The sequence below is a fragment of the Antechinus flavipes genome, chromosome 1, assembly GCF_016432865.1.
Source record: "Antechinus flavipes isolate AdamAnt ecotype Samford, QLD, Australia chromosome 1, AdamAnt_v2, whole genome shotgun sequence".
NCBI lineage: Eukaryota > Metazoa > Chordata > Mammalia > Dasyuromorphia > Dasyuridae > Antechinus > Antechinus flavipes.
The window spans coordinates 213,149,688-213,163,299 of record NC_067398.1 but is presented as its reverse complement, the minus strand read 5'-3'; the positions used below and the strand labels follow the sequence as shown (position 1 = coordinate 213,163,299).

General features: G+C 32.3%; 1 protein-coding gene across 1 annotated transcript in view; it reads left to right on the top strand.

Annotated features, from left to right (window-relative positions):
• Positions 1 to 13,612, top strand: part of LOC127560941 (uncharacterized) — a 30,976-nt gene that overhangs the window by 8,019 nt on the left and 9,345 nt on the right. Inside the window, exon 2 of the mRNA XM_051995936.1 lies at positions 8,404 to 8,580. Within this exon, the coding sequence (XP_051851896.1) occupies positions 8,404 to 8,580 (177 nt within the window). The remainder of the gene's footprint in view (positions 1 to 8,403; positions 8,581 to 13,612) is intronic.

Here is a 13,612-nt window from a genome sequence, read left to right as displayed (position 1 = left end):
ATCAGAATTTGAACTTCATTGTCCTGTGTCTTCTCTGTAGACTGCATCTGGAATTGTTCCCTGACCTATACTCTCCCTTCTTTCTCCCATCAAAATATTTCTCCTTTCTTTTATCTCTTAACTTGAGATTCTGGCGGAGGAGCATTGTATGAGATGTGTGTACTCTTAGAAAAAGCAGCAAGATGTAGTGGGAAGGACATTGGATTTGGCAGCAGAACATTCCTAAATATCTGTATCCTGTCTTTAGGCCTGGGCAAATCCTCTTACCTTTTCTGTCCTCATCTACTAAATGGGCTAATAAATTTACTTATGGTTGTTTTGAGAATTAATTAAGATATTTAAAATATATTATGAGCCTAATAATGCTGCACAAAAAATAAATAAATAAATAAAAATCATTATATGAGGAAGTCCAGGAACTAAAGTGGGTTGTTGCCAAGGTATAGCATATATCAGAAATTCTGGATTTGGAATCAAATAACCTAATTTTGCATTCAGCTTCAGACTATTTCTTGGATAACAATCAGCAAGTCACTTAAATTTGTAATGTAGGGGCCCAGATTAGCTTATCTCTTAAAGTTTCTTCCAACTTTAAATGTCATCACCTAAGAAAGGGGAAAGGGAGGGAATAAGCATTTATATAATAGCACCTACAGTGTGGCAGGCACTGTAATGCTTTATAAATATTATCTAATTTGATATTTAAAATACTGAACAAACACAGTAACTTGCCAGTATCACCCGGCTAAGTATCTGCTGCCAGATTTGAATTCAGATCTTTATGATTCCAAGTCCCATGCTCTATCCACTGTAACACCAGCTGTCTCTGAAAGAGGCAAGATAGAAACCATTTGGGTGAGAATTGGTGAAGGAGAAATAATTTTGCCTTGTTACTCTGATTACCCAACGGGAAAGTCATGAAAACCTCAGACTTGGCTGAGAGGCATGATCAAGTGTTGTCTAGATATTCTGCGGGAGCTCTCTCTGAAGAAAGAGCACCTGGTAAATGCTTGGCTTGACATAGTAATTTCAGCAAAAAAAAGTGGGAGAAACCATGAAAGTGATTATTCTTTTTTTTTTGATCATCTTCTAACCAGAAAGGAGGAATTGTTTGTTGAGTTAAAAATGAACCTTGAGACCTTGGGAACCTTGGGTGGAAGAGATTGCTCCATTTTAGCTTTTGTGATAGGAAGAGGAAAGTCAGTCATTCAGTAAACATGTATTAAGTGCCTGTAGTGTGCATGCTGAGAATATAAAAAGTCAGTCCCTGCTCTCCAGGTGACTGCAACATCCTAACGATTTTGTTCCTACCAGTTATATAAAAAATAATCTGGAGGGGTGTGTGTGTGTGGGTGTGTGTGTGTGTGGGTGTGTGTGGGTGTGTGTGTGGCACAAACATTAAGGAAGGCCCAGAAAGACTTCTTGTAGAAGGTGAGATTTTACCTCACAATTTGAAGGAAGCCAGGAGGTGGAGATGTGCAGGAGGAGCATTCCAGCTATGGGGGACAGCCATCAAAAATGCCCATAGTCGGGACTTGGAGTGTCTTGTTCAAGAAACAGTATGGAGACTAGTGTCACAGAACTGAGGTTAATTTGAGGGGGGTGAGGGAGAGAAAGGCAGGTTATGAAGGGATTTGGTCAGCAAATGGAGGGTTTTGTATTTGTTCCTAGAGGTAAGAGCCAAAATAGTTTGAATTAGGAGACTGACATTGTCAGATGGCCTGTACGAAGATCCAGCTGAGTGGAGATTGCATGGGATGGGAAAGAGTGGGGAGATCTGTGCCTGATAGACGTGGTGAAAGGCGCAAAGCAACTAACTCTCCTTGACATATGGAGGTTGGAGTCAAGCATGATTTCTAATCGAGGCGATTGGGGACCATGACCAATAACAGGAAATTTAGGAGGAGGGAAAAGTTTTGGGAAAGTGATAATGAGTTATCTTTTAGACTGTTGAGTTTAAGATGTATATGAGGTGATGAAAAATGGTATCCATGTTCAGAGAAAAGATTGTTGAGGTCTAAATGCAGATCGAAGCATACTTGTTTTATTTTCTTCATGGTTTTTGTTTTTCTTTTTTGTTTCTTCTTTCACAACATGATTAATATGGAAATGTGTTTTACATGATTGCACATATATAACCGATATCAAATTGCTTATCATCTTAGTGGCAGGGAGGAGAGAGAGAAATACAAAATTTGGAACTTAATTTTAAAAAACTTAATGTTAAAAATTCTTTAGATGTAATTGGGGGAAAAAATAAAATAAAATGAACCTTAGACACAAACACATACACAATGTAAATGAGGCATCCTGTTCTGAGATATATAATAGGCAGTTGGAGGTCAGCATAGAGGTCAAAACTGAATAAGTAGATTTGAGAATTATTGGGCTAGAGATAATCTTCAGCATAATCTGATATATCCTTCAAAGAGATCAGAAAAAGTATAGGTAGAAATTTTAAGAAGTCAGTTCAAGAGGGAAGGGAGGAATACTTTTAACTTTTTAAAGGACAAAATGACTGTCTCATTGATCAAGCAGAGGGAAAGGTCTAAAAAGATCCATGGGCCTTCATAGGCAACTCGAATTTGACAAAGGCATGTATAAAAGATACAAATAGGAGCACATAACTTATATATACAAAATACGGGCATGGCCCTTTAAGGAATAGTATTATTCATACCCAGATTGAGCTGAAGGATATTAGTGAATGTAAGGGCCAGATACAAAGGAGTCCACCTCCCCCATTTTATTTTTTAAAAATTAATAATCATTTTCAATATAAATAGAAAAAGACAGAACATTTCCATATATGCAGTATAAAATCATGAATTTCCATTTCATATTAACTTTTTTGGAAAAAAAAATACTAGTCAATTGTTTTCAAAACTACCCTGCTTTTCTCTGCTTCCTTAAATTTTCTTTTGTTCTCTGCTGTATACTTTTTATTTTTATTTTATTTTTTTCTCCCTCCCTCCCCAATACACTAATATGTGTATGTGTGTAAATGTAAAACCATATTATATGTATTTATGACTTCTTTCATTTAAAAAAAAATACTATTTTGTTTTTTCCCAATTACATGTAAAAATAGTTTTTAACATTAATTTTTGTAAGATTTTGAGCTCTAAATTTTTATCCCCTCTCTCAAATTCCCCCCTCCTCAAAACAAGCAATCTGGTATAGATCATGTATGTACAATCATGTTAAACAAATTAACCATAAAGAAAAATCAGAACAAAAAGAAAAAAACACAAGGAAAAAAAAACAACAACAACAAGTGAAAATAATATGCTTTGATCTACAGTCAGTTTTCCATAGTTGTTTCTGTGGGTTTGAAATTATCATGGGTCACTATATTGCTGAGAAGAGTCTGTCATTGTAAATCATAGCACAATGTTGCTGTTACCATATCCAGTGTTTTCTTGGTTCTGCTTTCTTTACTCAGCTAGCAGTTCTTTTTTTGGATGTGGATAGTATCTTCCTTCCTAGGTCCTTTGCAGTTGATTTGAATATAAGACTCAAAGACTTTGTCTCTCAAAATTGTTCTTAGAACAGTATTGCTGTTAGTGTATACATCTTGGTTTTGCTCATTTTACTCTTCATTATTTAATGTAAATCTTGCCATATTTTTCCTGGAAATCAACTTTCTCATCCTTTCATATAGCACAATAGTATTCCATCAGAATCATATACCATAACTTGTTTAATCATTCTCCAGTATATAACCATCCCTTCTATTTCTAGTTCTTTACCACCACAAAGAGACTTGCTACATGAATATTTTAGAACATTCCTTAATTACCTTGGGAAACAGAAGAATATATACAGTTTTATAACTCTCTGTACATAATTTCTGATTGTTTCTCCAAATGGTTGGATTAGTTGTTGTTTTTTAAATCTTTTTTTTTTTTTCTTTTGTGAGACAATTTGGGGTTAAGTGACTTGCTCAGGATTACACATTCAGGTAGTGTGACATATCTGAGGTAGAATTTGAATTCAGATCCTCCTAACTCCAAGACTGGTGCTCTATCCACTATGCCATCTATCTGTCCCTGGATTAGTTCTACCAACAGTGAATTAATGTCCCAGTTTTTCTATATTCTCTCCAACATTTGATGCCTCCCACAAGATGATGTGATGATCAAATGTGATGGACGTGGCTCTTTTCCAATAATTAGGTGATTGAAGGCAATTCCTAGTAGACTTGGGATGGAAAATGCCAGCCACATCTAAAGAGAGAGAACTGTGGAGACTAAATGTGGATTATAGCATATTATTTTCACCTTTTTGTTGTTGTGTGCTTGTTTATTTTTTTCTCTTAATCTTTTGTTCCTTTTTTGATCTGATTTTTCTTGCACAAATGACAAATGTAGAAATGTGTTTAGAAGAATTGCACTTATACCCGATTGCTTGTAGTCTTGTAGAGGGTAGAAGGGAGAAAAGGAGAAAAATTTGGAACATAAGATTTTGCAGACGTGAATGTTGAAAATTATTTTTGCATGTATTTAAAAAAATAAACTACTATTAAATTTTTTTTTAAAAAACCCATTTGTTGCTGCCCCCTTCTATCATTTTAGTTAATTTGATGGGTGTAAGATGATTTCAAAATGGTTTAATTTGCATTTTTCTAGTCAATAGCATTTTTCATATGACTATATAGTTTTGATTTGTTCATCAAAAAACTGCCTGTTCATATTCTTTGACCACTTTTCAATTAAGATTTGAGTCATTCTTATACATTAAGTTCTTTACATATTTTAGATATGACATCTTTAAGAAACTGTCTATAAAAATTTTCTCCAGTTTTATTTTCCTTTTAATCTTGGCTATGAACATGTTTTATTTGTACAAAACCTTTTCAATTGAATATAATTATCCATTTTATAATATACATTTACAGAGCTCTTATTTCTTGTTTATTTAAAAATTGTTTTCATTATTCATAGGTCTGATTGGTGCTCCATGTTTTTCTAATTTTCTCATGATAGTTCCCTGTCAAAGTCATGTATCCATTTTGGCCTTATTTTGGTAAATGGGATAAGATATTAATCTATGCCAGATTTATGCCAGACCACTTTCCAACTTTCCCAACAATTTTTACCAAATAATAAATTCCGAAGCCTAAAGCTTTACATTTGCCAAGCATAATAATCATTTGCTACTGTGCATTATGTCTACTCTTCTCCCCTGATCTACCTTTGTATTTCTTAATCAGTACCAGATAATCTTGGTAATTACTCCTCTTTGATTTAGTTTAAGACCTAGTACTGCTCAGCAAAATAACTGTTTGGATATGTATACTTATATTGTATTTAATTTATACTTTAACATATTTAATATGTATTGGTCAAACTGCCATCTGGGGGAGGAAATGGGGGGAAGGAGGGGAAAAATTGGAACAAAAGGTTTGGCAATTGTCAATGCTGTAAAATTACCCATGCATATAACTTATAAATAAAAAGTTATAATTAAAAAAAAAAAAAAGACCTAGTACTGCTAAACCTCACTTCCTTTACTTTTTCCCCATTAATTCTTTTGATATTCTTTACCTTTTATTCTTTCAAATGAATTTTGTTATTTTCTAGCTCACTAGAATAATTTTTTGTCAACTTAATTGGTATGGCATTGAATAATAGCTTATTTTAGGTGAAATTTTCATTTTTATTCTATTGACTCAGCCTACCCATGACAATTAAGATTTTTCCAGTTATTTAAATCTTTTATTTGTATAAAAAGCATTTTATAATTATGTTTATGTAATTCCTATGTTGTTTTAATAGGTTACTCCCTGGTATTTTATACTGTCTACAGTTATTTTAAATGGTGTATCACTATCTCATCTTGCAGGGATTTGTTAATGATATATAGAGATTATAGTAGTAAATTTTTGAAGTAGATCGTATCATCTACAAAAAGGAAATAATTTTATTATCTCATTGCCCATTCTGATAACTTCAATTTTTTTATTGCTATTACTAATGCTTATAATATAATATTGAATAATAGTGGTGACAATCAACATCCTTATTTCACTCTTGATTTTATTGGGAAGTCTTCTAGTTTTTCCTCAGTACAAATAATGGTTGTTGATAGCTTTAGGTAGCTGATTCTTATTTTAAGAGAAAAAATCCCTTTATATCCATTCTTTCAAGTGTTTTAAATAGGAATAATTATCACATTTAAAAAGTTTTAAATTTTATTTAGATGAGGCAATTGTGTGTCCAGGATCACATAGCTAGGAAATGTTAAGTGTCTGAGTGCCATCTAGCTGCTTTAATACAGTTTATTAAAAATCTTTTCTGTATCTATTGATACAGATAATCATGATTTTGCTGTTATAATCAATTATCTTAATAGTTTTCCTTATTCTCAGTATAAATCACTCTTGATCAAAATGGATAATATTTGTAATATATTGTTGTAGTCTCCTGGCTTGTGTTTTTGCATTGATTAACAAAATTGATCTATAATTGTCTGTTTTTACTCTTCCTGGTTTAAGTATGAACATCTTATTTGTTTCATAAAAGCAGTTTGGTAGGATTCTTTTGTCTATTTTTCCAAATAATTTTTTAAATATTAGAATTAATTGTTCTTTAGGTATTTGGTAGAATTTACTTGACAATTCATCCAGTCCTGATTTTTACTTAGGAAGTTCATTTATAGGCCTGTTCAGTTTCAGTTTTTTCAGGTTAATTTAGATATTACTTCTTTTTCTATTAATTTAAATAGTTGATAGTTTTGTGACTTTTCCATTTCACTTAAGATGTTAAATTTATTGACAAATTGATTATAAGCTTACTATTGCTTTGATTTCATCTTCATTAGTAGTATATTCACTCTTCATTTTTAATATTAGTGAGTTGGGTTTTTTCCCTGTGTAAATCATATTAACCAGTGGTTTATCTATTTTATTGTTTTTTCCTTCATAAAACAAACTCCTACTTTGATTTATTGTCAGTTGGTTTCTTACACTCAATTTTATTATCCCACCTTAAATTTAAAGATTTTCAACTTGGTGTTTAATTGGATTTTTAATTTGTCCTCCTTATACACTTAATTCATTGGTCTGCTCTTTCTATTTTATTGATACAGGCATTTAGAGATAGAAATTTTACTGTCTGCTTTTGCTGCATCTCATAGGTTTTGATAGGTTATCTCAATGTCATTCTCTTGAATGAAACTATTGTTTCTATGGCTTTTTCTTTAACCCACTAATTCTTTAAGATTAGATTGTTTCATCTCTACAAACTAATGTTTTTAATTCGTGTTTCCATGATCTCTTACTGAATATAATTTTTATTGCCTTGTGATATGAAAAATGTATTCAGTATTTCTGATTTTCTTTATTAAAATACAAAATTTTTATGATCTAATTGATTATACGTCAGTTTTTAAAGTTACAATGTACCACTGAGAAAAAAATGTTTTCCTTTCTTTTTTTATTTCATTGCTCTTTAGATACCTATGATACTAACTTCTGTTTTATCTCCTTAAATCTTTTTATTCTTGGTTAAATTTATCTAAGAGTTCAAGTGCCCTACTGTTATAATATTGCTATTATTTCCTCCTCTATTCCTCACGTGCAGTAACATCCTTAACACTAATGGACTACAAAATAAATCACTGGGCATCTAATTAGATTTCAGAGTTTTGTTACCATTAAAAAATGTTGCAGTGAATATTTTTATATATGTAGGACTTTTCTTTTTTTCTTTGGATTAAGGTCTCTGTCTAGCAATGTAATTCCTAAAACAAAGGGTATGAATAGTATAGTGATTCTTATAATTACAAATTATTTTTCAGAATGTCTAAATAATTTATAACGAATCAGTAGCATCTTAATGTTTGTCTTCCTACAGCATTATTTCTATATTTTGTAATTTTTCCCAGTTCCCTGGATATGTGATAGGTATTTGCTTTCCTCTTAGTGATGTTAATAAGAAGGCCTAAGTTACTGTGCAAAGCTCAAAATGCAATAGCAATTTAATCATAATAAAGGGAATCAAGAAACATTTTATTATGGATAAATACCAAATTCTTCTTAAGCCCTGATATCTAGATTGTTTTTGAGGGAAAAAATTCTTTAAATTTCAATGTTAACCTTTGCTTTTTGGAGATCTGGGACTACTTTGGGTGTGGACTATATGCTGCCTGTGCTGTCAAACTTAAGTAGATTTTTGTTGTTGTTATGAAGGATAGGTCCCAGGGCAAGGTGAATATGTTGGAAATATATTGATAGATGAATTAATTGATATTAATAAAAAATTTTAACAAAAAATTTTAAACCAATGAAAATATTATAAAAAGTATATATATAATAAAATTACTATAAAAATAATAAATATATTACTTAATATATTTATATATTATAAATATATTATCTTCCTCCTCTTTTAATTTTAGTGTGTTCCTCGGTTATTAACAAATGGCTTTGGGACCCTTTCAACAGTTAAAGTAACAAGCCATCCGAATGAAACGCCATCAGAAGAGGCCACAAAGGCTATCAGTCGTTATCCTGTTCCTTACAAAAAGGACCTACCTTTTGATATAGTGGAGCTCATGGAAGAGGTAGAAAAAAAAGTAAGTTTAAACAATTCAGAAATAAATATAACCTCATGATTTCTAAAATTCTTTTATAGCACTACTTGAAAACTGACCTTTGGATTCCTTTTCCTCTAATGGAAATCTGTTAAGTGCTTACAATACTGCTATAGTTAATGGTTGGTCTTAATACTTGTTCCCACTTATTGTTAATTGTTAATAATGTTTATGATTATATTCATTTTATGTGATATATTGATATATATGATATATATGACAATATATGATTATATATTGTAATGGTTGATAATTATCATTTAATGAAAAAACTATTAATTATTGCATATATTACTGATTATAACAATATTATAATTAGTAATAACACATTTTTGTAGTATTTTAATGTTTATAAAATGCTTTTATGCACATCCTCTCATTTGCCCTTTACAACAAGAGTGATATACTCAGGTCATGTATTATATATAATAGAAATTTCTTGTTTTACACAGATATACATGTATTAATTTGTATATATGATTAATTTGGATTTGCAGATAGACTGAACTGTTGACCAATGATTGAGTTACATGTGAATTTGATCTAAGTTATGCATTACGTGGGCAGCAGTAGGCTTGGAGTTTAGAAGACTTATCTTTGTGAAGGAAATTGGTCTCAGATAGTTCCTAGCTGTGTGACCCTGGATATGTCACTTATCCCTGTTTGCCTCAGTTTCCTCATTTGTAATATGACCTGGAAAGGGAAATGGCAAACCACTTAACACAACAATAATAAAATGTGGCAAAAGTAAGAGAGTAAGAGTAAGGAAGGTGATTATGAGCTCATGACTTCAGTGAGCCTCAGCTTAAGCATTGTGAAGCAGAGCTGGCTGAGGATACACTTTCATGCATATTAAGGCATGTAATGAAACTTTTCCCAGGTAGTAGGCTGTTCTCTCTGTTCTGTTAAGTATGCATTATTGAAGGTCTCAGTTTGCCCGTGTATTAGTGACTCACATGGTTTTTAGGGGTTTGGAGAATTTAATTTTTTATATCTTTGAGGTGAAAAGAACAATTTGAACTCTAGCAAAGAAAACATGAAGTCTGTCTTGATTTTAAAAAAGGATATCAGGGTAAGACTTGGGCACTTCATTGACATTTGCATTCTAAGCTGTTCCTGTAATTTGGAAAAACTAAAAGGGCATTCCTCATATTTTTGTTAAACAAATATATCATTTCAGTAGTAGAAAATTACATTTGTGAAAAAAAATGAAAAAGAATGTTTTCCAGAGATATAATTTAGAATATCAACATGTTCCATCAGCTATAAGCCAGTGAAGACCTACCTGTGCCCGAACCACTGGAACCTAGAATTTGGGTGGTGATGAATCTTATCATTCAAATTGTAATGATGAGGTTCACACGACAAAGTAGAAGAGTGATAAAATGGTGAGCCCCTAATAGAAGTAACTTTGAGATTGTTAGGTCTTCATTTAACAACTCAGACTTAAATAACCAAACAAATCAAGGTGAACTTTTTAGGTTAAAGAGGATGGACACCAAAACATTCAAAACAATTTGAAAATTTCCAGGAATCAGTGAGGGAAAATCCAAAGGGGATTTTATTTTAACTTCAAAAGTAATGGAAGAAAAAAGTTTGACTCATAAAAGAAGTGATGAAAATTTTTGTTTCATTGTTCATTTGATAAACACCATCAAATATGCATATGCAGAAAAAGAGAAGGTTGGACATGAAATCACAAATCTTTATTATTTGAAACTTACATTAAAATAATTATAGTAAAATCAACACAATAGTTTCAAAGCTGAACTTTTTGAAAGAAACATTTGGACAAAGAAGTAAATGAGATTAGCTGAATGGAAATTATTTTTAAAAGTGACAAAAACTTTTGGAAAATAAGTCAGAAAATTATCAAAAAATTGATTTCAAAACCTACAAAGTTATGGAATGTAATACATCTCTCAAGCTGTTTTTTAGGTTCACATTTGGACTTTTTACTGGAAAACTTTGTTATCAGTGATAAGCACAAAGAATGCTTCAATCAAGAAATCTCCTTGACGGAAAATTTTACCAGCTGTGTTACATAATGAAGAGCAGTGAACCACAGGCAAAATACACTAGAAAATTGCTATATTTTAGGTGGGCTTAAAACAATTTTGCTTAAACAAAAACAATTTTTTGAAAAGACAAAAATGATTCCTGTGTAGTGAAATCAGCAAGCAATAGACGAAATACCTAGATGCTTCTTTCTGGAACTCATTATGTATTCTATACAAATAATATTTGTAAAGCACGAGTACATTTTCTGGCACATAATAGGCACTCATTTAATGCTTGTTTTCTTCTTCCTTCAACTTGGAGTTATTCTGAAAAGTCTTCCAAAGATTAAACATTTTTTAAAAATTGTTTTCTTTCTCATCTATCCTACTCACTGAAAAAGAACCTTTATTATCACACAAGTATAGTCAAACAAAATTCCTATACTGACCACTTACAAAACTGTATTTCTGCATATCAGTCTATCACTTTACAAGTCTTGTTAATGCCTTTTGTTTTTATAGGGCAGTTTCTTAACATCTCTCTTCTTCCTTCCTTTCCCTAGCTCTTCTTTGCAAACAAAAAAAAAAGGACAATGGAAAAACCATTGTAAACTGTACTCAACATTCTGTTCTTTTAATCTTTAGTACCAAGAATAGGAAAGGTATTTTGCATTGTGTTCTCCACGCTCATTATTGGTTTTTCACTTACTCAGAAATGGTTTTCTTTTTAGTGATATTTATATTATTATATCACATGGATTTTTTTTAAATAACTTTTTATTGATAGAACACATGCCAGGGTAATTTTTTACAGCATTATCCCTTGCATTCACTTCTGTTCCGATTTTTCCCCTCCCTCCCTCCACCCCCTCCCCCAGATGGCAAACAGTCCTTTACATGTTGAATAGGTTACAGTATACCCTAGATACAATATATGTGTGCAGAACCGAAGTTTTCTTGTTGCACAGGGAGAATTGAATTCAGAAGGTAGAAATAACCCGGGAAGAAAAACAAAAATGCAAGCAGTTTATATTCATTTCCCAGTATCACATGGATTTTTATACTTCCTTTTTGCAAATCAAATCAAGTATTTATTGAGACCCATGTAATAGGGCGGGCCTATGTATGTTTGAGGCACCAAGCTATCAGGTCCTGATGTACTTGCTGACTGATACAAATTATTGTTTCCTTTGAGATTTGCCTTCCTAAATCAATCATATAGAAATTTGAAAGTAGCTTTCCTTTTTTTATTCTTCTATTTTTCAACCAATACGTATTTATTTTTTCTCCCTTTTGTCCCTCCCATTTAAAAGGAAAAAAAGAAACCTAAAAATCTTGACAATATGCAGTTTAACAAAATGAATTCTTATATTGGCCTTGGACAAAAGTGCTTAACATTTCCATTCTTATTTTAATTTTTTATGTTCTAACCAGGTAAGGGCTAGTCTTTCTGTGTTATGCATCCAGATTTGCTTCCTGCGATCCTTAAGGTGCAGATATAGACTAAGAAAATTTATAAGTATGGTTCTAACAAGCACTGGCTCTAGAATTAGGGCCTAGGTCCAAATCCGGTGTGGTGTTGGCTATTTTCATCTACAATTTAGATTTCAGTTATGGTTCCATCCATGGTTGTGTTTTAAGGGACAGTAAAATACATACATAACGATACATAAGTCAAATACATAAATAAGCATAGAGCTATTATTTAAGCAACATGTAAAAACTTTGTAAGGGCTGCTCTAATCCTCCCAGTCAATTCATTGAGGTGTGTTTTTGTTTTTTAAATATTCTAACACAGGGGTCCTCAAACTTTTTAAGTAGGGGACCAGTTCACTGTCCCTCAGACTGTTGGAGGGCCGGACTATAGTAAAAACAAAAACTTTGTTTTGTGGGCCTTTAAATAAAGAAACTTCATAGCCCTGGGTAAAGGGGATAAACGTCCTCAATTGCCACATCTGGCTGGCAGGCCATAGTTTGAGGACCCCTGCACCTATCCAGTTTCTGTCAACTACAGCTGTGGCCAGTTCTGGCAGAGTTGTAAGGAGATGAACTGCAAGCATACCCCAAATCTGGTTTAATTAGTCTACTACTCATGTTAAGTATACTCCCAATTCAAACACAATGCAAGACTGTGAAACAAAGTATTATAGTCAGTGGGTTTTAATAGCCAATGGTTTCTCTTTGGTAATTTCTCCCTCACCCAAAATAGGAATTTTACATTTTCATTTATTTAAGAGTTCAATTACAACTTTAAAATCTATAAAAATAGGATAAAAGAAATTCAAGACAGTCCTTATTGTAAGAAAATTGCTTTCAGGATTGCAGTGTTAAAAACCCAGTTACTCCAAAACTCCAAAAAAAAATTATCTTTTAAGTCTCTTATGAGCTATATTTTTCTGTCTTTATTATCATTTATGTGAATATTAAAATATTTGGGATAAGTAGATGCATGCTTCATTTCTTCAGAAAAACAATATGTTAACTCTTCCATGGCACCCTTAATAATATCTTCATTGGTTGTGGTAAAAAAAAAAAATCTTATCACCTACTGGCCAATCACATTTTAGCGATGAATTTCCGAATTTAGGCTGTTCATTGGACAATAGATACAATTTATCAACGGGACTATACTCAAAAGCCTCTTTGGTAGAGGCAATCAGGCATTGGAGGAAGAAGGAAGATTTCAATGGAAGGATTTTGCCTAAAGAAAAAAAGTGAAAGAAGCCACATCAAGTCAAGAAGTTTTATAAAAACTTTATAAAAGAGCTTTCGATGCACAAAGCACTGTGCTGAGCACTAGAGATGAAATGAAAGCCAAAAATTCAGTCTCTTTCCTCAAGAGACTCAAGTCTAATGGGGGAGACAACAACATGCAAACTACTGTGCACAAGCAGGTCAGACTGCAGATAGCACTGAGGGAAGATATCAGTATTAAAGTGATCAGAAAGAAGAGCAAGATCTTCCTGGGAAGAAATATCATCCAAAAGCAAATGCCTCTCCTTGCTCCCATTGTC